Source organism: Pteropus alecto, unplaced genomic scaffold (assembly GCF_000325575.1).
Source record: "Pteropus alecto unplaced genomic scaffold, ASM32557v1 scaffold98, whole genome shotgun sequence".
Classification (NCBI taxonomy): domain Eukaryota; kingdom Metazoa; phylum Chordata; class Mammalia; order Chiroptera; family Pteropodidae; genus Pteropus; species Pteropus alecto.
The window spans coordinates 14,855,053-14,880,786 of NW_006443570.1; the positions used below are offsets into that span (position 1 = coordinate 14,855,053).

Genomic DNA, 25,734 nt, shown 5'->3' on the forward strand with positions numbered 1-25,734 from the left:
GCTACTGAGCAGCTATTTATCTTTCATCTCTCTTGGTGACCTAGGAGTCTGCTTCTCTGTTTTTCCAGCAAGTCTGCCAGAACTAATCAACACTGGCTTGTGAGAACGGCCAGTTTTCAGAAGCAGCTTGGTGTGTGGAGAGGAGGGTACAGTGAAGTGGGAGAAGTGAGCAGAAAGAAGGGCAGACATATTTTTCCGTCGATGTTGTGTCCCAATGGTATAGTACCGTGAGTCAAGATTATATTCCTTTACTACTGCTTCCTTAAAGTCAAAGTGATAATTGATATTGGTGGTCTCCTGTCTGAAACCATGAGAGAAGAGAAATTACTAGGAATAAGACTGAGACTTAAAATAGTTAAGTCAGAATATGCAATCTCTTATCTACCTGATTATAATAAGACCAAATTCATATAGAAAAAACACAGTAGTATTAAATAACGAAAAAAGTTCATTTATTCATTCAACAAACATCTATAGAGACCTTATTATTTTCTATCAACACGCTGATAAGCTCAAGGCAGACATAGCCATTGCTCTATGGAGCTAACAATCTAGGAGAAGACTAGATAGAAGAAAAAAGATGTCACTCAGAGAATAACAGCTCATTTCATGTTTGTCACCTGTTCTTTAATACTCTTGTCTTGAAAGTCTCCTTCATTTCTGAGGTTAAATAACAATCTGTCAATATAATGTTTAAATAAGTTTGGGAGAAATAATAAATGATTCTTATTATTCCCCAAATTACAAAATTTTTGAGAAATTTTCTGAGTGGCTGTCATAAAGGTTCAAGACTACAGGAAAAGTTTACTCTATTTGGTGGCAATAGAACTTTTTACCCACTTAATCTCCAAGTTCAGAAACATAATAGTGAAAAATAGAAGTTCAAAACTTAACCTTTCACCTACCTTGTGGGGGTCTTATTCCACCTGCAACTGGAAACATGAAGCTGAAAACAGAAAAATACATTGAGATCTTTATATGTACAAAAATTTCAAATAAAACATGTAATTTTTCACATAAATGACAGAACTGTAGACAGAATCATGACATTTACTCTGCAGTACAATACTGAACTAATAGTAATACAGATTGAACATCCATAGGCTGCACGACAGTCAGCATGTTAATGCAGGGGGGTAATTTCTTGAACTAGAAGACAGAAGGCCTTAAATTAGTCCTTGCTCTGTTACTGTGTGACTTCCCCTGGATTCCAATTTCCCCATTCATAAAATGAGAGTGCTGGGTCAGATTCAATTCAGTGACCATTTATTGAGGGCCTACTACATGAAAGGACTGAATTAGCTCAGCCTCACTGGAGACACAGATGCAGGCAAATAACTTTAACACAGGACAAAATGTGCTAAGTGTTGTGAGAGGTTCAAAATACTAACAAGGAAAAGACTAATTTCATCAGTTATATCCCAGGAAGTTTTGTGGAGGTATCTTCTGAGTTGAATCTTAAAGAGAGGCACATTAATTACATAGCTTAAGCAGAAGCTCTGAGGCCAGAGCTATCAGTGTATTCAGAGATACAATTTAGGGTTGAAGATACAGGATTGGAAAAGTAAACATATTGTAGAAGGCCTTTAAAATGTTTAATTTTATTTTGCATATTATATGAAATTGTCATTTTTTAAAACTGTGGTAAAATATACACAACATTGTATAATCATCACCATGATCCATTTCCAGAACTTTTCCATCATCCCAAATAGAAGCTCTGTACCCATTAAATAATAATTTCCCATTACATCCTCCCCGCAACCCCTGGTAGCCACTATTCTACTTTTTGTCTCTATGAATTTGCCTATTCTAGTTCATTGTATTAAGTAGAATCATACAATACGTGTCCTTTTGTATCTGGCTTATTTCACTTAGCAGTTTTCAAGGTTCATTCATGTTGTAGCATGTGTCAGAATTTCGTTCCTTTTTATGGCTGACTAATACTTCATTGTATGTACATACCACATTTTGTTTATCCATTCATCTGTTGGTATACACTTTGGTTGTTTCCACCTTTTGGCTGCTGTGAATACTACTATTGTGAACATTTGTATACAAGTATCTGTTTGAATCCTTCTTTTGGATTTATACCTAGCAGTGGAATTGCTGTGTCATATGGTAATTTTACATTTACTTTTTAAGAAACTGCCAAATTGTTTGCCATAGTAGCTGCACCATTTTACATTCCCACCAGCAATGCATGAAGATTCCAATTTTTTCACATTCTTACCAATACTTGTTATTTTCTTTCTTTTTTCTTTTTCTTTTTTGATGATAGTTACCCTAATGGGTGTGAAGTGGTATCTCATTGTGATTTGGATCTGTATTTCCCTGATGTCAGAGGTTTTACGTAGGAGAGTGAAATGATCAGAAATGTGCTTTAGGTTTCTTTGGTAATAGAGTGTGGCAGAGAAGATTTAAAGTAAAAAGAACTAGCTAAGAAACTATCACAATAATCTTAATAAGAGATGAAAAGGGCCATAACCAGAGTAGTGGGAATGGAAAACAAGAGGTGAATAAAAGCTATGTAAAAGAATCTACAGGACTTGGTAACTGCTAGCATGAAGAACAGTAGTGAAAAAGTAGAAAGAGCTGAGGATGCTGCTGAGGTTTTGAGCCTGAGCAACTGCAACTATGCTGAAAACATATTGAAAACAGGAATCCAATGTGAGTAGGTTTGGAGAGAAAAGTGGTAGGAGTGTGTCCATGAGGAGCAATCTAGCAGACAATCAGAAAAGTAACTCGAGCTCAGGAGATGGGTCTATGTCAATCTAACCAGGCTTTTAAAAATAAAGATAAAAAATAAATTATGCTCTGGTTGTGGATGAAATAGCCAAGGGAATGTGCATATATAGTAAGCAGGCAACAAAGGAGAACCTTGGAGAATTCTGACAGTGAAAACTGAGTAGGGAATGGTCACTGAGAACCAAGAGAATTGGTTATAAGTGAGAATTATAACAGAAAGGACTACATTTCAGGAAGAAAGTAGCAGTTCCTAGCGTCTAACAGTGTAGAAAAGCTGATCAGAATTAGGATTAATAAATAAAGATCACTGCTGTTGAAAATGGTGATCTCTGAGTGAACAATTTCAAGAGGAAGAGAAAGGGACCTATAAGGAAATTTAGGATACAAAAAATACTTAGTGATTGATAAAACGAGGTTTTTGAGGGAATGGGATTAACAGAGCAAGGTAGCAAAAGGGATTTGCTTTGATAAGAGGTATTTCTTTCTCTGAGATGGGAAGGGAAGAAAATGGGACAAATCAAAGAAGAAAAAAGTCTGAGTGAGAAACGCTCTTAATCTGGGAGTTAAGGATCGAAGGGGGGTTTCTGGAAGATTCTCTAAAAGTCTTTAGAGAATCTAGTGAAATCCAGAAATTGTATGGTGAATTTATGTTCCCTTGCATTTTTCTATTCCCTTGCCATTTATACACAACATCCAGCTTCAGAGGAAAAGGGCTAGAAATCTAACTTTAGCACCTTTTGCACTAAAATATTTATTTATTTTTTTAATTGTAAGATAGTATAAAAAGTTCTAGTTAAGCATCTATCTGGTTATGTGTTATTACAGCCCTACAGAGGATCTGAACCATTAGCAAATTCTACTGCTGACAAACAGGCCTGTACCAAAGAGAGGCCTGAAAAGTGAAGTTTTTTCTGAACTGCATGAGATATATTAGCTAAGTAATATGTTAACTGAATAAAATGTTTAAACTGTAAGTTGAAATTTGGTAGTACTCAATTTTTTAAAAAGGTACTCATATAAGTTTATAGATTTATAAATTTAGAAGCAATGCATTTAAGTAATCAACTTGTCAAGACTTTTCAAAATCAGTCTTAAAAATTATGATTATCAGTATGGTGTAGTGACTAAGTAAAAACTGAAAACTTGAGTTATATATTTTTTCCAGCTCTGCCATAAAGCGACTGTGAAGCTCTATGCAATCCCTTCACCACGCTGTACTGTTTCCTCAAATTTAGGCACAGAACCACAAGTTTCCCAAAGACCCAACTAAGACACCAAATAGACAAGAAGAGATGTATAGATGTATAAAGGTTACTTTGAAAACGCAAACAAAAACTAAATTAAGAACATTACTGACAAACATGACTTACCCCAGTAATTATTTAGCAACCTGAACTACTTAGTGACCTATGTACCATTCATATGACTCTCTGAAAGGTTTGGATGACTAACATCGATATGCTTAAAGACTAGACAAGTAGCTAAGATATTGATAAGACAGCAAAATTTTGGCAAAAAAACAGGCAATTTGATTTCAAAGGTAAAATCAATATTTTTACTGGTGTGCTAATGTGAAAGCAGAACTGCGGGCTCTGCTTGTCACATGCTTACTTCATTCTTCCTTTTCAGTTACCTTTGCTGCTAATCTAGATCAGCCTTGACTTCTCAAGTCTGTACTCCTATGAGACTTCCTAGTGGATCTCCCCACCTCCAGCAGCTCATACGGCACAGGTGATAAACATCTGATAACCATTCCTGAGATTAAATATATGCAATGACTCCACTGTAAACTGATTTTCCTTAGTTTATACTCAAGGACCGCTCCAGTTTTAGCACAACTTTTTTTTTTTCAGCTTTATCTCACAATATTCTTCTCCCCCACTCCTCTACCACAGGGCCACATCAGGCCTACCTACTGTTCCCTAATGTTCACTAGGCCTTCCCACCTTTATGACATCTCTTGACCCTTTCCTCTTCCTCCAAATGAGGCCCAGCTGAAATGCTGCTGCTGCTTTGCCTTCAATGTAGCTTGAACCTCCAAACGTTCAGGAAATGTTTTTTATGTGCTAGAAACAGTGGAAGATGAAAAGATGAGGAAGCCCTTAAGGAGCTTATTAAAAGAGCAGGAAAAAAATAGACAAGCTCATAAATTATAACATCCTAGAAGGCTACAGACTAGTCAAGATCTTTCAACTTGTCTTTCTGCAGTACTTGACTTAAAAACAAAAATACTTCTCATCTCTTGGGTAAATTTTGCCATTTATACAACTCTACTATTTATTCTAAAGTAGCCCATTCTAAAGTAGAATAACAATCAAAAGTAGGGTAATATTAATAAAGTTAGAAAACATCATTGCTTTTTGCTTAGTCTCTTAGAACATAGACAAGTACCTAAGAAATATGGTAAATTATAGTTCATGACTTTTCTCTACTGAAAGCTGAGAGGTTACCTGGTTCTTTTAGTTTTTCCATAAAATATACTTAGGCTAGCATAATGTTAACTTCCTCATAAAAAAAACCTCAGCCCTCACTGCTGCTCTCTGAAAACCATAATATTCTTTATTTGGCATACAGATGTTCAGGCTCAGAAAGTTTCCAATATATGTTACACTTACCATATGCTATTCAAGGTTAGGATCATTGTAACCATTTTTCTCTCCCATATATCCTAGTTTTATTTTTATTTATTTATTTTATTATTATTTATACCTAAGCACCTGGTCTTCCTAGGAGTTCTTCCATCCAAGTACTAACCAGGCCCGACCCTGCTTAGCTTTCGAGATCAGACATCGGGCTTGTTCAGGGTGGCATGGCTGTAGACCATGGACTGTGCTTCCACTGGGGCACAAACCCAGAACCTTCTGCATGTAAAGCAGATGTGTTAACCACTACACTATGGAAGCACAACCTATCCTACAGTTTTAGAAATGCAAATGTTACTATAACCAAATTTTACAGAGGAAAAAAATTTAAATCAATCATTCTCATTTCTATTACAATTCAGACCATATTTTTAAAAAATCTTGTGTTCATAGACTGATGATATTAAAAAAAAAACTATAAATTAAGGGGAATGATCCCCTCAACTTTCTGCACCTGAGGTTCACCCCTCTCAAAAACATAAAAATAAATAAAACCTGGCCTTAGAATGCCAAATTCTTTTAAGTTTACATTTTCCCAGGACTTGGTGCCATGATTAATCATATACTTGATCATATTAATACCACTCAGAAACGTTTTAGAAATTGTCATCACATATAGAAATTACACATTTGTCTTCAGCCAGAAACTGACTTAGAGTATTCATGAAAAACTTTAATGAAACAGTGTAAATTATAAAACAAAAGAAAGTTTTAAATCTAAGTGAAAGATATGCAGAGGAAATGAAAAATGGGGCTGCACACAGGTGGTTTACTGAACAGTGACTGTCTCTTTTTTCCCAGCATATATATAAGCACCTGCAAGAGGTGATAACTTTAAAGACTCTCCAGTTTTGTAGTGTTCATGACTGCAAATTAAAACATTGCATATCAAAAAACTACCACTTTGTTTTCCAAAGATAATTTAGGATACTGAAGGAAAAAAAAGCTAATTTTATCTCTAAATGTGTACGCAGTATGTGTTGGCTAACAAAACAGAATCAGACTAGGTCATTATAGAAGTGGGGAATAAAATTGTCCTTAAATTATGAACTTGTCAAACAGTAAATGTTCACGTCCCTATCGTTCTGGGTAGGAGAACCACAGGTAATTATTAGCTGAAATATGACAGAGGACAGATTTGTTTAAGGGTTAAGTGAAAGTCTGGAAGCTTTGTTCTAATAGCTGTGTAACTGCTCTTTAACAATGAATTGTTTTTTAATAAGGAAACAAGTCTTAAGAGTTACATCTACAAGAGCTCCATTTACTAATTCAAATATATTCAGATTTTCTTGCTGTTTCTCGTATCTTAAGGAAATAAATAAAAAGGACAGGACACTGAAAGGGGAAAAGACAAACAGTACCCACACACGCATCTTGGAAACAGTTGTTCAGCTTTGTGACTAGATTTTTTAGAACCTTCCCTACAGTGTCCCTGGACAAGTCCTGGGAAAGGGAAGTCTCTGGTCGTTTCAGAGCCAGCCAGGGAGAGAAGCGAGGAGTCGGGGTTCCTCCTTTATCCAGCCCCGCCGGTGCCAGCCCTGCCGAGCGGACCCTCGCCTTCGCGTCCTTTCCTTCCTGCACTGGGGCGCGTGCTCGCTCCCCACTCGGCCCCAGTGTCCCTGAGCCTGGAAGACAGGAGTCAGGCGCCCGGGCTCCATCCGCCCCTTTCGGCCTACGTGCCTGGACGACCCTTCTCTTGTAGCCCAGTTCCAAAGCAAAAGTGGTCGGAACGGGTGAAAACCTCCGTAATCTCCAAGCACCCCTCGCCGCTGCCGAGTCCCTGCCCAGCTCCTCACACCCACCTGCCTCCGCCCGCGGCCCCCGCACCAGCTCCCGCGGCCCCGCCGCCGCCGCCGCCACCAGCTCCGGTTCCCGGTCGCAGCGCCATTTTGCTCCGGGCGTGATGCCGCTGCTGCTGCCGCTGCTGCTGCCACTGCCGCCGCCGCCGCCCAAGCTCTGTCAGCTGAAGAAGCCTCTTCCGGGGCAAACGCCAGACCCCACCTCCGGGCCGACTGGGGAGCAGGGCGGGGCCGTACGCCCACGTGACCCCCGCATCCCGGGGCGCTCCCGTCACGTTACCCTGCCGCCGCCGAGGTCCTGCGTGCAATTCTAGTTCTGGAGCAGGTTGGGGCGGTCTCTGGGCTCCGCTGCGGGGAAACGGATTAATCTTCTGGGAAGGTCCTTGGGCCCAGCCGGCGGCCTTGCTGCAAGGCGTCGTCGTCCCTCCACTTGAAAAACCATCATCTCTGTTAGCGGAAAGAATAGATTGAGTTCTTTTATTGTTACCTTTTACACAAAAGAGTAGATGGCTCCTGAATGCCCCTTTGATAGCTTCACGGCACCGATTAATGATCAGCACTTTTTCCCCGGAGCTCAACAGCTTTCTTTTGGTATCCACCCGCAAAGCTGAAGGTATTTAAAATTTATTTTAGTAGATTAACAACTTCATCCGCATAGAAAACCTCCACTGTGCACAACTCTTGCATTTGCTCCTGCCATCCAGTAATCCGTTTTTTTCCTATGTAGGCATACTTCAGATAGTGCGGGTGCAGTTCCAGACCACTCAATAAAGCAAGTCCTAATCTTATTGCTAGTGGATGGTCTTGCTTCCAATTCGTAAAAAATGCAATATCTGTAAAGCGTAGTAAAACCAAGCTCAATAAAAGGAGGTACTTGCCAGCAGAGGCAAAACTGGTGTTTGGAAAGCAGTCTGTAATTACCACGAACCCATCTATACATTTTTACTGGGATTCTTTTCCAAATCAAACTACTGTTAGTAAAATAAAAAAGTTGAATGTAAATTTTTTTTAAGTCCTCAAGCAGTTTGCTTACTAGCAAATAATGGTTTATAATTAGCTTTATTTTTCACTCTTGCTTCAGAGTTTTCACAAGTTTTAATCAGCTATTTTATCATTTATTGGACACAAAGCACTGGTCAGGAACTTTACTGTATTTTTTCAAATCCGTCCCCTTAATAGTGTTGGTATTTTACAGATGAGAAAATCAAGGTTAAAAGAAACTGTAATTTGCCTACATTCATACAGCTGCAAAGCAGCAGGACCAAGATTCAAAACCAGGTGTTTGACTTCAAAGTCCTTACTCATGTCAGTAGAACCAGCTATTCAATTATCATGCGTGTTTTTCATAATTGTCTACTAATTTCATTCCTTCCCTTCTTTAGGTGAAACTGATGTTTATGTAGATTGTTCCAACTGATATAAAGGTGTAAAACACAGTTATTAGTCCATTAACAATCCAAGTTGATTACAGGTTTATGTAGCCACTTTTATTTACAGATGGGTGGTCACACAGGAGAAAATACGAAAAAGGAGGAAGTCAAATGTAGGGAGTTTATTAAGGATCATAGATCTGTTTGTCTGGGAGAGTTTGTTCTCTTTTGCCTACTGATTCTTACATCTGCAGGACTCAGCTCAGGATGTCAGCCTTTCACGACATTACCAGTATGGATTAGATGCCCTCCTGTGATGCTTCAGCATCATAGCCTTATGTCTAACACAGCATTTGCCACACTATTTGTTCCTTTATCCCCACCACTACACAGTAAGGGTAGGGACTGTGTTATCAAGCCTTGTATTCCTAACCAAATATTATGTTTAAGGACTATCTGTTGTGAATTTACATGTTAGGAATAGTGCTAAGTACTTCTAATCTTGAGACATAATTGGCATTACCCCCAACTTCATAAATGAAAAAAAAAAAACAAGCTCTGAGAAATTAAAGAACTTATTCAAAGTCATATGCTGGCAAATGAGTGGCAGCAATACCCCTACCTTCAGAATATATCTTGAGTCAGGGATCTGCTTGTAAAAACTAAAAAACCCACATGCTTGTATTTTTTGCACCTTGTAGCAAGTGGTCTCTATTTTTGTAAATTCTGAAGATGGAACAATTTTTGTTCTATCTACAATATTCAAGTTGGGCATCTACCTGTCCTGACTTTAGAGTAAAAGGCTGAGAATAAAGGAAATGTTTAATTCAAATGCTGCTGAGAAAACATTATCTTATAGGACTGTAGTACTGTTGATAATAAAAATTAATGTTCATGTCAGGTGTCAATCTAAGTACCTTACATTATAGTTATTTTTTATTCCACTGTATAAAACTATCAACTGAGAAAAATCTGCTAATAGCGAATAGTCTCCATCATGATCCTTTACCTTTGGCAGAGACCTGCTTACTAAATGGATAAAGGGCCATAAAGCCTCAGGAAAGATAAACTATAAGAAAAAGGAGCCAGAGGTATATCAAGTAACGGGAACATTCTTCCTTATCAGGATAAAACGTTTATCAGTTTTCACACAAAGTCATCTTGAATGGAAAGAGACAAGAAAGAGCACAGTGAAATGGAAAATGAAAGGAAAAGGCTGACCACATCTTGTAGTTACAACATTATGACAGGGAAGGCATGAGCTACCTTGCTGATGAGATATAAGAGTATTTAATAGACCAAAGAATTTAAAAACCTAGAGTACTTAAATAACCAGCCACAGATGAGGCATCTCTTTTTTGTGGCTCATACCACAAAAGGCCAACAAGAAATTAAGTTAAATAAGAGCAGTAGGTTTCTTCTTGGTAGATAGCCTGTGCGGCTTCTTGTCCATTCAAAAAAAAAAAAAAAAAAAAAAGGCGCAGGGTGGAGGAAGTGGCATTCAATTTCAAGGCTTACTCTGAAATTTGGTTCCAGATGTTTCTCCATAGCATACATCACACATTCCTTCACACTTGAAAGGAAAAATCCTTAAGAATTCACCATATTTTGGGTGTTGTTATTTTTAGTATAAGCTTTGTTCTTCTATAAGAAGTATCTTTCTAGTTTCAAACCACAGAAATGTCAATGAATGTTCTTTTCATTGTGTTATCATTTAAAAGTCACAGCCACCTACAATTGAAATTTGACATAATGCACAGAAAGTTTATAATTTTTTACCAGTCCCATATTCTTGTAGTTGATTTCAAGTGTTTGATACAGGTGATTTTAAGATGAAATGTTCCGTGAAAACAACATTCATGCTGGGATGATAAAATTACATTTCTGATACAGTCTTTTAAAAACTCTATTTTTAACTTTTGTCTTCAAGAGCTACTTTCTTCTGGCTGTTCTGAGCAGTGAGCTTTTTCCTGTGACAAGGAAAGTAAGGAAAGTTAAATCAGAAATTCTAGAAATACGTACTTTCCAAGTCTACTAGTTTAATAAACACTTATTGAAATCTACTGTATAATCAAATATATGAGGCATTAGGTCTCTGCCCTTTAGAAAAACCACAAATATCTAAGGGACACAGAAAGATCACAATAAACTACACTACACTACAATATTCTGACACTGACCTAATAGAGTTCATGCTGATTAATGGCTAATACTATTATAGGTGCTTTATATGTATCACCTTGGATAATCTGCCTAATTTATGAAGAAGATTGTATTATTAAATGCATTTTACAGATAAGGAAAATGAAGCAGGGTGATGGGCAACTTGCTGATCACACACTGGTAATAAATATGAGACATGAACCCCAATGGTCTGATTTTTTAGAGTTCAGTAAATGGTGACTGCCATCAACTACGTGTCAACACAGGAAAAGAAAAGTTAATAATCGATGTTTACATATCATAGTATAGTAATGCCAAGTTCTCAATGTTATTACTCGTTTAATCCTCAAACAACCTTGAATGGCAGAGTTAGTATTATTTTCAGATTTATAGCTCATTTGGGAAGCTGGACCTGAAGATATAAATGTGAGAGTTATCAACATAGAGGCATGAGGCTACAGGTGTGGATCGAATCATTAAATGAACATCTATATTGGAAAGGTAAACCACAATCAGATTAGCTCTCGTTTGTACGCTATGTTAAGAAGTATGGCCTTTAAATGTGAAGAAAATGGAGAGCATTTTACATAGGAGTCTAGAGAGAAAATATATAACACGTGTCCTCAAAGTCTCAGTGCAGCTTTAAGTTTTAATAACCTCACAAGTATAAATGCTACAAACTGACAAAAATCAACATTTAAAATGTAATTATCTAAAAAACTAATGTTTCTTATTAAAATTCAACATAGCTACCATCTTATGCTCTGAGTTTCAACCTTTGTAAAAACTTCCATTAGCTGTTGCTCAGGGCCTGAAAGGATTGCATTTGCAATGCTAGCTTTAATGTTACCCAAAGAACGAGGTTCTAATGCATGTACAGCAGTTCTGATGTGGCCCACCAACAGAAAGAGTCTAACGAGACAGATCAGGTGGCCAAGCAGAGTGCCCTTCTCTACCAATCCCGTGGTCTAAGTGTTACCCAGAAACTTGCCACAAAAAATTAAAATAAAAAATGTATTAAGAACTCACAAACTAAATACAAATGAAATTCAAAAGATTACTCTTTCGAATGACATTTTTTGTAAGTTTGTAGCACTTATTCTTCCCAAGTTATTAAAGTTTAAAACTAATTAAAACTTTGAGACACTCTGTACTCTCTATATACTTGAGCTGAACATTATTTCCCACAGTCAATACACAATGTTAGGTGTTCTACCTCCTTGAAACTTTCTGTGACTATACCAAGCCATAATGACTTTTCCTTTCTCTAAACTATTTTATTTAAAAATTATTCCCTAATTTTTGTCTTGTATACTAATATCCTTTCCTTAACTCAGGAAATGGGTCTCACGCTATAGTCATTTGTATAACAAACTACCATCAAGTATGTGGCAGGGCAATGGGTACTCAGTAAATGCCTATATTTCATATATATTAACTGGCTAAGTGGATTTTGAAGAGTGTTATTTTCCATAAATAGTGGGAAGAGTTGTACTGTTCAGAATACGTAAGCCTGCTCTTATCAAAATATGTAGCTTCCTAGCAGTACTAGGCAAAATTAGTCTTGTATATATCCTAAAAAATCTGTATTTTAAAATCCTCATAAAACTCAGCTAAACTACTACAAATTTAACCAAGTCATACTTTTTAGAGGTGTTACAATGTGCTTCAGCATAAGTCTAAAAATATACCAAAATCCTGCCCAGAATATGGAGATTCAAGTAAGGCTCCATCAATGTGAGTCCTAACTATTGGCCTCAGTAGTTATGTCCTCATGTAGGCTGTGTGGAGAAGGTGGGCAGTGCAATTCTAATTCATAGTGAATTAAAATCATATTTTCAGAGATGGAAAAAAAACAGATCATTGATATACAGATACAGAAAAATTCCAAAATGAATCATCCAAGTTCCCAAATCACAGCCACCCTAAGATATATTACTTTAACTACATTCTGTAACGAACCGTAGGCCTATCAATTCTACTTCCAAAAACTTACCGTAAGGAAAAATAATGCCTCCTAAAACTGATGGAGTCAGTTACTTTTCTCACATGCACTTACCGTTTATCCTTAGCTTTTTCTAAGAAATATTTTGGAGTTGTACTAATGCTTTCCCTTTTCAATGGCTTCTTAATCATCTTTTTCTTTTGTTTGCTGAAAGTTACAAAGTAAAAAAGGAAAGAATTAAATTTAGTGTAATTAATTTAAAAGAGCTAAAACTAAAACAAGTTTTGATTCTCGATCATAAAATTTTTTATCCACATATCAGTTAACAGTGACAGCATATCCATTTTAATATCCTACGTTACTAATAGCATTTAGAAAGGTAATCCAAAGGGATGATAAATTTAATCAATTTTTTAAATGAAAAAAGCAGTGATTATGAGTGAAATATGTCTTGTATCAACCTCATATCCTGTGCCAACAAGCATTAGAATTTTGGCCAATTAACTGATTTTTACCAGTTTTATAAACTAAAATAAAATCTAAACATATTTCATTCACATTAAATAATTTTTAAAAAATGTGAATACTTAAAATTTCAAGGAAAGAACAAAGTATTCACAAATATTTAAAAGGAAAATCTGTAGCTTAAAATGTTCTAACAGTATTTATTAGAACTATAAAGTATAAGAGCATAAAAGCAAGTATATGGAAAGAGATAAAGATAGAATCTCCAGGTAAATTCAAGACTGTACCTTAGTAGTTTTTGGAAACCTTTTATGTATTCTGGTACAGGACATCCGGCCTGCTGTATAACATTGGCAACGCTGAAAAACGTACCCATAGACATAAATTTGTATCTTATCAAACTGATGTTTATGAACTTAAACCCACTGCACAATACAAGAGGAACTAAAACTACACAAACGAAAAAGTAATCCAATAAAGTGTTTTGATATATTATCAATTATCACCAGATGCAATCACATTGGATTACTGATCTGCTGGACTAAAATAAATGAACTGATGAGCCAGAGTCAAGCATAAATTTATTAAATGATAGTGCTTACTACAGGCTTGGCATTGTTTTAAGCTTTTCATGTATAATAACTTATTCAATCCTCACAACAAACCTTTGCAGTAAATACTCCAAATACTCATTATCTCCATTTCCCAGATGCAAAACTGAAGTACATAGTTACACTAATATGAGAGTCATCAGTTTCAAATGCTTGGAGTTGCTGGGGAGACTTTAGGTGAATCTAAACTTTTGAAAATACATCCCTACACATATACACGTGAAAGTGCTAAAAGTAAAACCAAGGCTGACAGAGCCAAGGCTCAGAAGGCACAAATCAAAATCTCTGCCAAAACTGATAAACGGAACAAAGGACAAGTGCTTTTGGCCATAACTCAATTTTGATTATAGAAATGTGACGTGTTATCAATTATCAGCCTAAATTTTCTGTAGGCAGCCAACGTGTAGGACACTTTTTTATTAAAATCTATGACGATGAACTAAATTAAGACCCATGATTCTAAAAGTATATCTATCATATGTTATCCAGGCTTCAAGGGGCTACGATTGAATAATACTGGAGTCTGTCACTAAAATAGTTTTTCCTGGTACTAAACTCCATCTGCCCCTAAGAGTAATGGGAATGATGTACCATGGTAAGATATAATTTTGACTGGACTGAAGAGACTCAGGAGTTAACTTTAAACTATTCACTCATCCAAAAACCTTAATGTTACATTGTGAGTAACATCAACTGTGGCTACTGGGAAAATTCTGTAAGTCTGAAACTTAATGAATATTCCCAAATTCTAATAATGAAAAGGCAAAAACAAGTCTTTTTGATCATTTCTTCTTTTTCACATGGCTAAAATTTGGTTGACTAATAACATAACAGAATTTGGGACATAGCCTAAATGTATACATGTATAAGAATAATGAATCAATTTTGTCAATTTAATACTAAATGATTTTTCCTAATTTACCTTCTTAATAATGGTTTATCATCTTCAGTGAAAAATGTAACAGCTTTTCCTTTATGGCCTGCTCTTCCAGTGCGACCTAAGAGAAATCAGACCACAAAAAAACACTTTGGGGCAAGGGAAGGCATCTTCAAGATTCATATAAAAGTTGCTGGATTTTCACAGCACTAAAAAATGAGCATGTTTGTAGAGAAGAGTAGAGGTGCTAAGATGGATGAGTCGTGAGGCAGGGGACAACTCACCTATCCTGTGGATATATTCCACTGAGCTGGTTGGAAAGTCATAGTTGATTACCAAGTTCACACCTTTAAAATCAATTCCTCTGGCTAGCAAGGCTGTACAAATAAGGACCCAGATTTTTCCTGCTCTGAAACTGTGGACTGTGTTATCTCTCTGGTTAATAGAACATATATTAAATGTTTTAGTACAACTTTAGGAATGCAAAATAAGTACTTTTTAAGTTTAATACCAATATTTTAAAATTTAGTTTTATCATTTCGAAAGTATACATTTGACTTTACCTGTTGCTGTGTTCTGTCTGCATGAATAACATCCACGTTAATACCTTCATATATGAGCTCATGAAAAAGTTCCTTAGCCCTTTCAATGGACTGAACAAAAACAAGAACAGGTGGAGTGAAACCCTAAAAGACAAAAATAAGCACACATAACCCATAATCAAAAATATAATCGCAGAATTTCATGATTTTAGTTCATAAAAGAACGCAATTCATTTAGTGTACTTTCATTGCCAAATTCCTTGGACCAGTGTTCTAAATCTGTCTTCTTCATCATCCATTCCCTATAAGTTCTTTCTATGCAACTTGAACTGTACTCTCCATCTTGCTAATTCCAATAATTGTGTCTAATTAACCTCCTTTCCCTTTCTTTAGCGATGGACACCTACTCCTTGAAACAATAATCTCTTGGCTTCCATGCCTCAGAACTGTTTTGATTCTGCTTAAAATGTGATGACCTTAATGGCACCATTATAACTACATGAATGTTTAAGAAAAACACTCTATTGCCTTTTATGGACCTTTATCATAAACTACACAGTATGTTTATTTTACACGAATATATTTTAGCCTCTAAAAAAGACTAAATTCCAGGGGCAGTGCTTAGGATTTACATTTCTTTTCTTACCCACAACCCTGACCATTTAGTACTTAACCTTTTAACTACGGCTTCTACTCAATATTTACTAAAGGGCTACAAAGAGAAAACCCTAGTCAGTGTCCTGCTCATTCTACATTGCCCCAGTTCTGTAAGAAACCAGTAAAGGGGTGGGGGTAGATACAGGGGGCAGATGCATATACAGATGTGGAAAAAGGAGGCTTTACAGCATCAGGTAGGGCTTTCCCTAGACTAATCTGAGCTGAGAAAAGAAAACTTACTGTATTCTAATAGGTGAGCCTCTCCCCCTTGGGACGAGAGTTGGCCCAATGTGCGTCTTAACAATTTACCATTGGATTACTAAATATGATGCAGGAATTGTGCTCAGCCTCCTACCAGTAATATCAGGCTTGGTGAACTTTCTCAAAATTCAAGAATGTATTCCAAATATACCTTTTTAATAAGTTCTCTCATGGCTAGAAGTTTTCCAGTCTCGGACCCAACAAAGAGAAGCTCTTGTTCTACAGTCTCTACTGCAGAATTCCTGAGAAGAAAACATACCTTACAGTTTTTAACAGCCAATTCTTAACCCCCACAAAACCTAAATACATGAAATAATTTACATGCAACAGAATGAACATTTTCACTGTCAATATATAAGTACTTAATTATATTTTAACTTGAAGATGGTTATTTTAAAATGTTTTATTCCACTTACAAAAATGTTATCTCAAGGAAATTTGAAAAATACAAACAATAAATTTCTCACAATTCTATCATTTTAGGATAAATTTTGACATTTTGTTGTGTTCTAGTCATAAATTTTCACGTTTAATTATTTACTTACAAAATATTTCTCAAAGTAAAATTGGATAAAATAATGAGAACATTTTTAAGGTTATTCATATGGCTAAATTTTTTTTATTAATGATTAGCAAGGGTTTATCTAGAGACAGACAGTTGGGGGTAAGATATCTTAAGGCTTTATTAACACTCTATAAGCTGCTGTGATACATTATACTACGTCATATTTTTTCCTTTCTGTTGTCTGTCTTTATATTTATCATGAATTTGTTCTATTTTCTTTTTATACACAGGAGTTAAATTTAAAGTAGACAGGGTATTCTTCACTCTTCCATTTGGCTTCTTTTTAACTTAACATAGTATCACAGCACTTTTTCCTATAGCTAGTTTTCATACTTATCATTTCATGGGTTGTACAATATTCTACCAAGTGGCAATATCATCATTTCCAAAACTTTTTCTACAATTGAGCATTCTTTTAGCATAAAATGCTCCCCAAAATATTTTTAATAGGAATTATATAAATCAAGCTGCTCAATAACATCAGTTTCCTCCTCTGTGTAGTTCAGACATCAAAGAAACTAAATCCTCTAGGTGGCCACAGAACTCATGCCATACTTTGTGGATGGGAAAAATCAACTATAAGCATGATGATGGGAATACTAATATGACAATATGAAAATCTCCCCTTGGGATATTCTAATACAGGAAATTCTTAATCAATCTTAACTTTAAAGAATACTTTCTTTCCGTTTCTTACAGTAAAATTCTCTCCATTATTCTTAGGCCAAAAAACCTATCTCCTTGAGTCTAAAAATAAAATGACTTGTATTTAAGAAAATAATCAGTGAGATAATGAGGAAAAGCAATTACCTTGCTCCAATGGATACAGTAATAACATTGTCCAGGTTGAGTTTGCACCACTGCTCAACATCATATGCAAAAGTTGCACTGAACATAGCTCTTCTGACCTTGTGGGATGTGCAGGCCAGGAAAATGGAAGCCAGCTGGTCTCTGAACCCAGTTTTGCCATCTTCAAACAGTTTATCTGATTCATCTACTACCAGCCATTCAACACTAAGAAATAACAAAACAACTTGTAGGTATTGAACAGGAAGATCCAAGACACTTTACTGAACTATGAGGACACATGAAGAAGTCAAACCATACCACAAAAAGGTTCAAGAAAAAGGTAAAAAGATAAACATAAATTAGTGTACCTATTCCATTAGCCCCAAAGACATGAGGTTTCATTAGCAACAACAGAGCTCATAAATTTTATAAACGTCACTATTGCTGAAAGACATTAAAGAAGTCTAAAGGAATTCTGTACTAACTGCTCAGCAGAATCTGTAACTTCTAAACCAGAGAGTTATTTTTCTGTGAGTTTAATGAAAACCATTATTCTCAACACCAACACTTAACTGAGAGCCGGCAGATAGCAAGCTCTAAAGGGCAGTAATATAAGCACTTGACAACAAAACATAATCGTCTAAATGAAAAACACTCATGGAAGACATTAAAATATTATCTGTACCTTGTTAAGTCTATTCCTGGAGGATCTTGCTTTAATAAATAGATTAGTCGATTTGGAGTGGTCACAAGAATATCTATAGGGAAAACAAATGGTATAAATTGCAAACACAAGATTCATCCTTCTTGAACTAGAGAATTAAGCCTCCTAAATTTGTAAATAACCTGAAGTGGAGAGAGGAGGGAGTGGTTACACTCACTACACACAAACTACATAAAAGTTCTTGTCAGTAAGCTAAAACACGTATTTTTCTTTTATCCATCATAGCACAAATTAGTATATCCCTATTCTATTATTACATTTGATCTGTTCAGCTTCTAAGAGGCAAGGACACTATAAATCAACAATATAATTTTCAAACTTTTTTTCTTCCAGAAAAATCCTTTTTTAAATGAAATTTTATTCATAAGCTCAAGATAAGACAGGTAAAAGCAGATTCTCTGGCTGATGTAAGGGTAGGATGTAAGCTATTCTTGTCTGCAGAGTATTTCCACAGCAGGTTAAAAATCAATAGTGTAAAGTAAAGGAGGGTTTCTCAACCTCAGCACTATTCACGTTTTTAGTCCAGACAACTCTTCGTTGTAGGAGGCTGTCTTGTACATTGTAGGATGTTTAACAGCATCCCCGCTACAGATTAGTATCACCCCTCCCCATTTTTGACAACTTAAAATGTCTCTAGATATTGCCAAATGTCCCTGGGGTGGAGGGGGGTGGAAGTGGGGGGAGGCAAAACTGCTTTTGGTTGAGAACCACTGGTATATATTTATAATAACTACTGGGTGAGAGTGGGGCTATCTCTTTTCGCTTAAGAGTCAAATTATATGCAATGACTACACTAAGAATTCTTAGATGGCAATTAGCATATCTGTAATTTCCAAATCCCCTTCATGTTCTAACATTGCAAGCATGAATCTCTTACCAAACTTCTTAGATGATTTTGGTCCAAATTTCTTGGCTGCAACTGCTGCTTTGTGGATCATGTGTATCCTGAATCCTGTTCCCTCAGATATTTTTACTAACTCTCGGTGAATCTAAAACAGAAAATGATAAAAACATAGCTACTAAAATACTTAGATTATATAGTCTTTTACATTATTAATAAAATAAATCCTTTACAAATTCATGAATATTTGAAATTAAACCTGTAATAATCTGTAGATTGACTTGCATTTCAGCATTTTGCAACTTCAATGCCTAATAAGATTCGGTAGTTTCTTCAGGTCTAGTAAACTAGTTTTAAGAGATAAAATCCAAACTCTTACAATCTGTTACATATTGTTTTTAGAATAAAGAACTATTGTAAAACTATTTCATACTTGGCACGTATTTTATATTAAGCACATTGGGAGGGAGAGTGCAGCAGATCATTGTGTAGTTTTACTTTCTCAAAAACTGAGATGAAGTTTCATTTTTCTAGGTGAGAAAATAAATTTTAGAAAAACTATATATTACCATAGCCTTTTAACTTCAATGATCCTAAAATATTCACCAAAGAAGTATAAATGTTAAAATGTTTTAGAAAATTATAAAATATTTGCCTATATGCAGTAATGTACATTGAAGTGTGCTCTGTATAGAATACTTGACCATGACAAAAGACACAGGCCTTACTCTTCTGAGACCTTTTTATTACCCTCAAATAAAAAGATGACTGAAACAAACACCAAACGCATCCTCTTCAGGAACCACAAGTCATACCTGGCTGGCAAGTTCTCGTGTTGGTGATATAATCAGGGCTCTGAAGCCTTTATTTGTGGGTTGTTTCAAGTGTATTAAAATGGGAATGCTAAAAGCCAAAGTCTTTCCAGATCCAGTAGGAGCAGAAGCCAGAAGTTCTCGACCCTATAAACAGAGTACATTAAGTACAAGAAAAAGTACATAAATTTTTCGGAGCCTGGTCAAATAATGCTACCAGCCATAAAAATAACAAATAAAATTACATCTAACAAATCCAATCATTATGTCCCCATTGCTCTTCTAATTTCTCCCATATCCGCTTTCCACCCCTGCCACCAACACCCCAATGGAGTTTCTGAGCACTGTCACTGAAGTCCATCTGAACTGGGTAAAGAATGTGGATAAGTAAGATTTGGATAATTCACAGCCTCAATTATTTCCATTATTTCAATTTTCTTTCCCACTAAACTTCTTATCAAAGCAAAATTACAAAACCAACTTTTTGTCCTGCTCAATCCCTAGGGAAGGTTTTAGTTATTAACAGAATGGCTGAAAGTAAGAAATAAAAACTGGCAATAATCTGAGTGACAATCTATGGGAAACAATCTTCAGAAAGTCAATGTGATTTGTTAAAGCTTTAAGCTAAAGTCATGACAGAAATAATCTTAAGTGAAAATTAAAAGCAAATTTATTATGAGTTAACATCATCATTCAAATGTATTCTCATTTCAGTTTCCAAAAAAAAATGAAAAGGACTAGTATGAATGAAATGGTACTTCGTAGCCTATGGCTACCAGAACTGAAGGCCACCTTGGTTATGTGGGGGAAAAAGTCAGTTCTCATCGCTACAAAATGAAACCTCAGAAAGAGTTAATTTCCAAACATCTAGGTTAACCCATACATCAATAGGTGGATATACAAATTGTAGTACAGTCTTACAACAGAATAATACTTGGTAACAAACTACTGCTATATGCAATATGGATGAATCTCAAAAATAGTAGGCAGAGTGAAAGAAACCAGGAATAAAAGAAGAAATAATGAATGATTACACTCATATGACATTTTGGAAGAGGCAAATCTAACATGACAACAGAAATCAGAACAGCGGTTACCTCCGGGCAGGAATGGGGTGAGGACAGAATGGAAAGGGCACAAGAGAATTTTCTGGGGTCATAGAGATGTTATACATCTTCATTGGGAAGATGGTTACATAGGGTATATATTGTTGAAACTCACTGAACTGTGCACTGAAAATCTAAGTATTTTATTATATAGAAAGTATATTTCAACAATAAAAAGTATTGAGAAAAAAAGTCAAGTTAGTACAAGAATTCTATATTTCTGAAATAGTTCCTGGGATTATAAACAAAATCATGAATAAACAAACAATATAGTCTCTAACCTCAGATTTGCACTAATTATATTGATCTTTTCCATTTACACTCTGGTAAAATGGAAAAAATAATCACTACAAATATACGATAGTGTAAAGTATAAGATTGATGCTGCAAGAAAAAGAACACTAAATATCACGGAGACTTGAATGGTAGGGGAGTGCTGGTAAAGAAAAAAGATCACATCTAGCTGTAGTGATCAACACAAGTTTTATGAAGGCACAGGCATTTGAGATGGACCTTAAAAGTAAGGGAAGGATTTCAATACGGGGAAGGCAAGGTAGAAAGGAAGATTTCAAAGACAAGAAAATGAGCAAACACAGGAAGGGCTGTTAGAGGCATTCTAGATCTTCATACTCACATGCAGCATCACTGGAATGGCTTGCATTTGGATTGGCGTAGGTACTTGGAAGCCTGCATCTAGAATATTCTGAAGTAGTTGAGAATTGATTTTATATTCCTGTTCAAGTTGCTGAAATGTAGCAATTGGGTCAGGAAGATCAGTTCCTTGGACGTGAATTTTGTGTTTATTCCGCAAGAAGTTTATCTGAAAAGTAAAATAAAATGACACCATGGATATGGTCAAATGCACTGTCAGATATTGTAAAGCAACAGTAGTTTCTAGATAAGCTTTAGTAGCCTATGGAATTTTTCTGTTAAATTCCAAGCCCCCAAAGATAGAAATATTAGGTACATTTCATGCCTTTTCGTAGAAAGAAGACATACATAACAATGAAACCTATCTATCCACACTTTCCTCATATTAATGCGTCGATGCCACGAATAATGTCTTATTCATATTAATGCACTATGTCCCAGCAATAACTTATAATCTCATTTAGACTTCTAGAAGGTAGACATTGAAGCCTTCTATTTTCTTTGTATGGCACTTAGCATACAAGTGTCACTGCTTTTTGATGATTTACCCTAAACTCTACTTATTAAAACTGAGTGCCAAAAGCAGAGTCAAGTGGTGTTGATTTGGTTTGTTTTCCCATTCTCTGATCCAGAAACAGTCAAATTCTGGATTCTGGGTTACTGAAGTGAGCTGAACAATAAATTCTTTCCATCATCAACACGGCAGATGTGCAGCAGATATGACAATGGTTTATTTGTTTGTTTCCAACTCCCCCTAGTCCCAAGTTATAAACTAGGCTTAAGAATTCTAACTCTCAAATCTCTGTCAGAGGAAATCTTTCTAAACCAGTGAGTTTAACAGAGAGGAGCAAGGAGGTCAATTTTATGTTTATAAAAAGAGGATAAGAAATTTTAAAAATTTAATCCTAACCTCATTATCAATCTTGAAACTTTAACAGGTCAAGAATTACATAGTATATACTATAAGAATAATGTCTATATACATATAAATAAGCAAGAATAATTTATATATTTTCATTCAAGTCTCAAAATTTTAAACTTAAAAATTTTCAGCCATAGCACACTTTGCTTTTTCATTAGAAATTTAAACTAATGTAATCAATCTTTCAGCTTAACAAAACCATATTCACTTTTATCAACAAAATAACCCAAGTCATTAGACCAGAAAAGCACTTGGGGCTGACATTTTTCTAACCTTTTCTTTTCTGAGATGCTCCAACTTTCCTGAAGTTACTTTATTTTCTCTTTTAACCTTTTTATCTTCAATCTTTGCTTCCACAGATGATATCCACTGTATAGTAGAACTTTCTTCCGAATTAATTTCTAAAACATATTATAAAAAATTAAAAGATTTTAAGTGCAACATTGTTGGGTGTAGCCCACAAGCCATAGCTGCACATTAAACAAAAGAAAATGTACTAGCTGCTGCAACTAGATAAAACAGGACGTATAAAAATTGGAAAAGGAGAGGTAAGTTCTAAGTTGGTAAAATCAGCACTCTGAAGCTCATCCTTTTCCTTTTATTAGTTATTTCAGCTATGTAATATGTAGACTGTATGCTTGAAAACACGGAGAGTAACTGAAACACTACTTAAACAAAAAGAGATTTCAATGAGGCAGCCAGCTTTTCCATATCTAAACAACAACCAACTAGAAAATATGATGAAAGGTAGAACAAAGATAAATATCCCTATGGTAGGGTACAGGAAAAAAAAAAAAAACAACCTGTGAAAAATAGCCAAAGAGTAAGATCAAATTCACAAAAGTTGAAATATAAATACCCAGTAAAGCACATGAAAAGATACTCAAGAAAAAATAAATAAAAGTTTCATTCATTAGATTGGCAAAAAACTTAAGACCAACAGTACCGAGCATAAACATGATGTGGGAAGTCATTTTGCAGTATCTATTCAAAGAAAGAAGTGTGCACACCTTTCACCCAGTGACTTCACTTTTGGAATGCTAATTACAGAACTAGCCCTATACAAAAGTATATATGTACGACAATCTTTATCGTAGTGATATTTGTTATGGCAAATACCTGGAAGCAACCTGAATGCCATCAACTGACAAATGACTGTTGATTGTCTGATTTGTAACCATAAGCTTACAGTTACTTTTGTAACTGAAAAAAATTGAGAAAAAAAAATTACACACTAACCTGAAGTCATCATCTTCCTCCTTTTCTTGTTCTGCTCTCTCTTCTTTTCAGTTAAGCTCTCTTCTTTCTTCTCTACATCTTGAATCTCCTGATGAGTTTTTGATCCTCCACACTCACTTGGGACAGACTTCTTGTTTCCAAAAAAGTCTAGTCCCTGCGGCACCTCTGAAGAATCAAAGTCATATTTCCTTTTTCCTACCTAAAACCCAAAAAATTTGAAATGAAATCTATGGACTGACTGGCATGGCTTTCATCCAAGCAGCACTGGCATAAGAACGTGCGTCCAATGTCTCCCCATCATTTTTACCCTTTCACCAGATATTTGTTGTGCTGACAAGTGTTTGGGCAAATGGAATCCAAGACAGTATCTTTTCGGACTTTATAACAGTAATAATGATAAACACCTAACACGTATATGCTTATCAGCCTAACATTTATATGCTGTCAGGCAGATTTCTAAACAGGTTTACATATATTATTTCATTCTTCAACAACCCTATGAGGTAAATAGCAATATTACAAACGAGACAATCAAGGCATTAGGTTAATTAACTTGATCAAGGTCTGAAAACTGTTAACTGGCAGATCTAGGATCTGAATCCAAATAATCTGGCTCCAGATTTCAAACTCTTAACTACATGATACCGCTAATGAAACACCCGTATCGCACGCGCATACTCATACATACATACACACACACACACACACACCCCTAGTCACAGTGTCAAGGTTTTCTATAGTTGGGTCCAAGCTAACTTCTCCCGATTATCACTCACTACTTCCCTATGTAAGATCCCACCGCACAATTTCTAAATTGTTCCTCACTGTTACTTAACATGCCGTAGGGTTGCGGGAATCAAAAGAACCATGCCCACTAAAGTTATATGCCAAGCCAAACCTGGGAACCTGGGTAACAACCGTTAAAGAATCTGTTCTATCCATGTCAAGTTGTTTCAGCTTCCGAAATTCCTTTCCACCAGTTTCAGAGAAAAAGGTGCTTTTGAAAGGATTACAATTATCCTTTGAATAAACTACAAGGCGCAGGGGAACGTCTCTCTGCCAGACCCAACTTAGTTTACAAAAGCATGGGGAAAGCATTAATGCAGAAGACCGGGTAGGTCTGAGAGTAACCTGAACGCCAAAGGAGGGAAAATGCCCCCAGAGCCAGGCCACGGTGTCGGTGTCTCCAAGCGTTGGGTACCCCAGCAGTCAGTTCGTTCTCTGGCTCCTGCTCCTTCTCAGTAATTCCGGACTCTGTCCTACGCACAGTACCTGGAATCGGGCTGCGTCCGCGGAGAAGCGTCTCAGGTCGAATTTGGCTCCCGCGCCCAGCCGGCAAAAGAGATCGTGCGCATCCATCTTTACCCAGAAAGCTCCGCGGTCCCCAAGCGCCTGCGCGGAGGACTTCTCCCAGAAGGTCTAGGAGGTGGGCGGAAGTGGCTCTAGGGGACGGAGCCTGGCGGTTGTGTGATGCTCGTCCGTTTTATTGTCCTGTTGTTATATATGTTACTATGTGTTATATTGTCCGTCATTATTTATTTGTCCTTCCAAAAACTGTTTATCAAGATTGTCTTATGCCTGCAGCTGTTCTAGACTTTTAGGGAAACTTAACTTTTTAATGGGAACAGAAGATTTTGTTAACAAAACAAGATAATTTCTGAAAGTGAAAAGTGCTGTGAAACAAAGCAGTGTAATTGGTAGAGAAAGGAGGAGCTGCTTTTAGGTAGATTATTCAGGTTCATTTTGATGACGTGATATTTGAGCCTTTCCCAGATAGAATAACATTCCAGATAGAAGAAACACATGTCTCACGAAGGGAAAAGTTTTAGAACACTGAGGAAATAGGCATGGTGACTGGAGCCAAGTTGCAGTGAGAAAGTGTAGTACAGAGAAGGTTGGAGGAACAGATAGAAACTAGATCTCATAGAGTCTTATAACAAGGTCATAGTAAGGAATTTGGACTTTTAATCTAGACATGCTGGGAAGTTTTCAAATACTTACTGAG

General features: G+C 36.1%; 2 protein-coding genes across 10 annotated transcripts in view; both read right to left on the minus strand.

The window, feature by feature from the left end:
• The window catches only part of SYNRG (synergin gamma), a 69,566-nt gene extending 62,232 nt beyond the window's left edge, over positions 1–7,334 (minus strand). For 6 of the 9 annotated variants that reach the window (XM_015599327.2, XM_006924927.3, XM_015599324.2 and 3 more), the window contains exons 1-2: positions 7,193–7,278; positions 906–946 (exon numbers count right to left, since the gene is read on the minus strand). In XM_015599327.2, the coding sequence (XP_015454813.1) occupies positions 906–946; positions 7,193–7,278 (127 nt within the window). Of the gene's footprint in view, positions 1–905; positions 967–7,192 lie in introns of those variants that run through there. The other 3 variants (XM_015599322.2, XM_015599321.2, XM_025041550.1) reach the window with 2 other exon arrangements.
• Positions 7,335–8,654: 1,320 nt separating this feature from the next.
• DDX52 (DExD-box helicase 52) lies at positions 8,655–25,151 on the minus strand. Its single transcript, XM_006924930.3, has 15 exons — positions 25,002–25,151; positions 23,730–23,928; positions 22,764–22,891; positions 21,552–21,737; positions 19,815–19,958; positions 19,036–19,147; positions 18,120–18,192; positions 17,456–17,659; positions 16,232–16,322; positions 15,184–15,306; positions 14,905–15,055; positions 14,666–14,741; positions 13,420–13,491; positions 12,782–12,874; positions 8,655–10,529 (listed from the first exon to the last, which is right to left on the minus strand). The coding sequence occupies exons 1-15, from the start codon at positions 25,086–25,088 to the stop codon at positions 10,472–10,474; spliced, it is 1,797 nt and encodes a 598-aa protein (XP_006924992.1). The 5' UTR covers positions 25,089–25,151; the 3' UTR covers positions 8,655–10,471.
• Between the last annotated feature and the right edge of the window lie 583 nt (positions 25,152–25,734).

Coding starts and splice junctions, on each gene's coding strand:
- DDX52 (XM_006924930.3), bottom strand. CDS start 25,088: ATGGATGCGCACGATCTCTTTTGCCGGCTGGGCGCGGGAGCCAAATTC. Junction 17,660..18,119: donor CCAGGAATAGACTTAACAAG/GTACAGATAATA, acceptor GTTATTTCTTAG/TGTTGAATGGCTGGTAGTAG. Junction 15,307..16,231: donor TGAGAGAACTTATTAAAAAG/GTATATTTGGAA, acceptor TTTGTCTTTTAG/GGTTTCACTCCACCTGTTCT.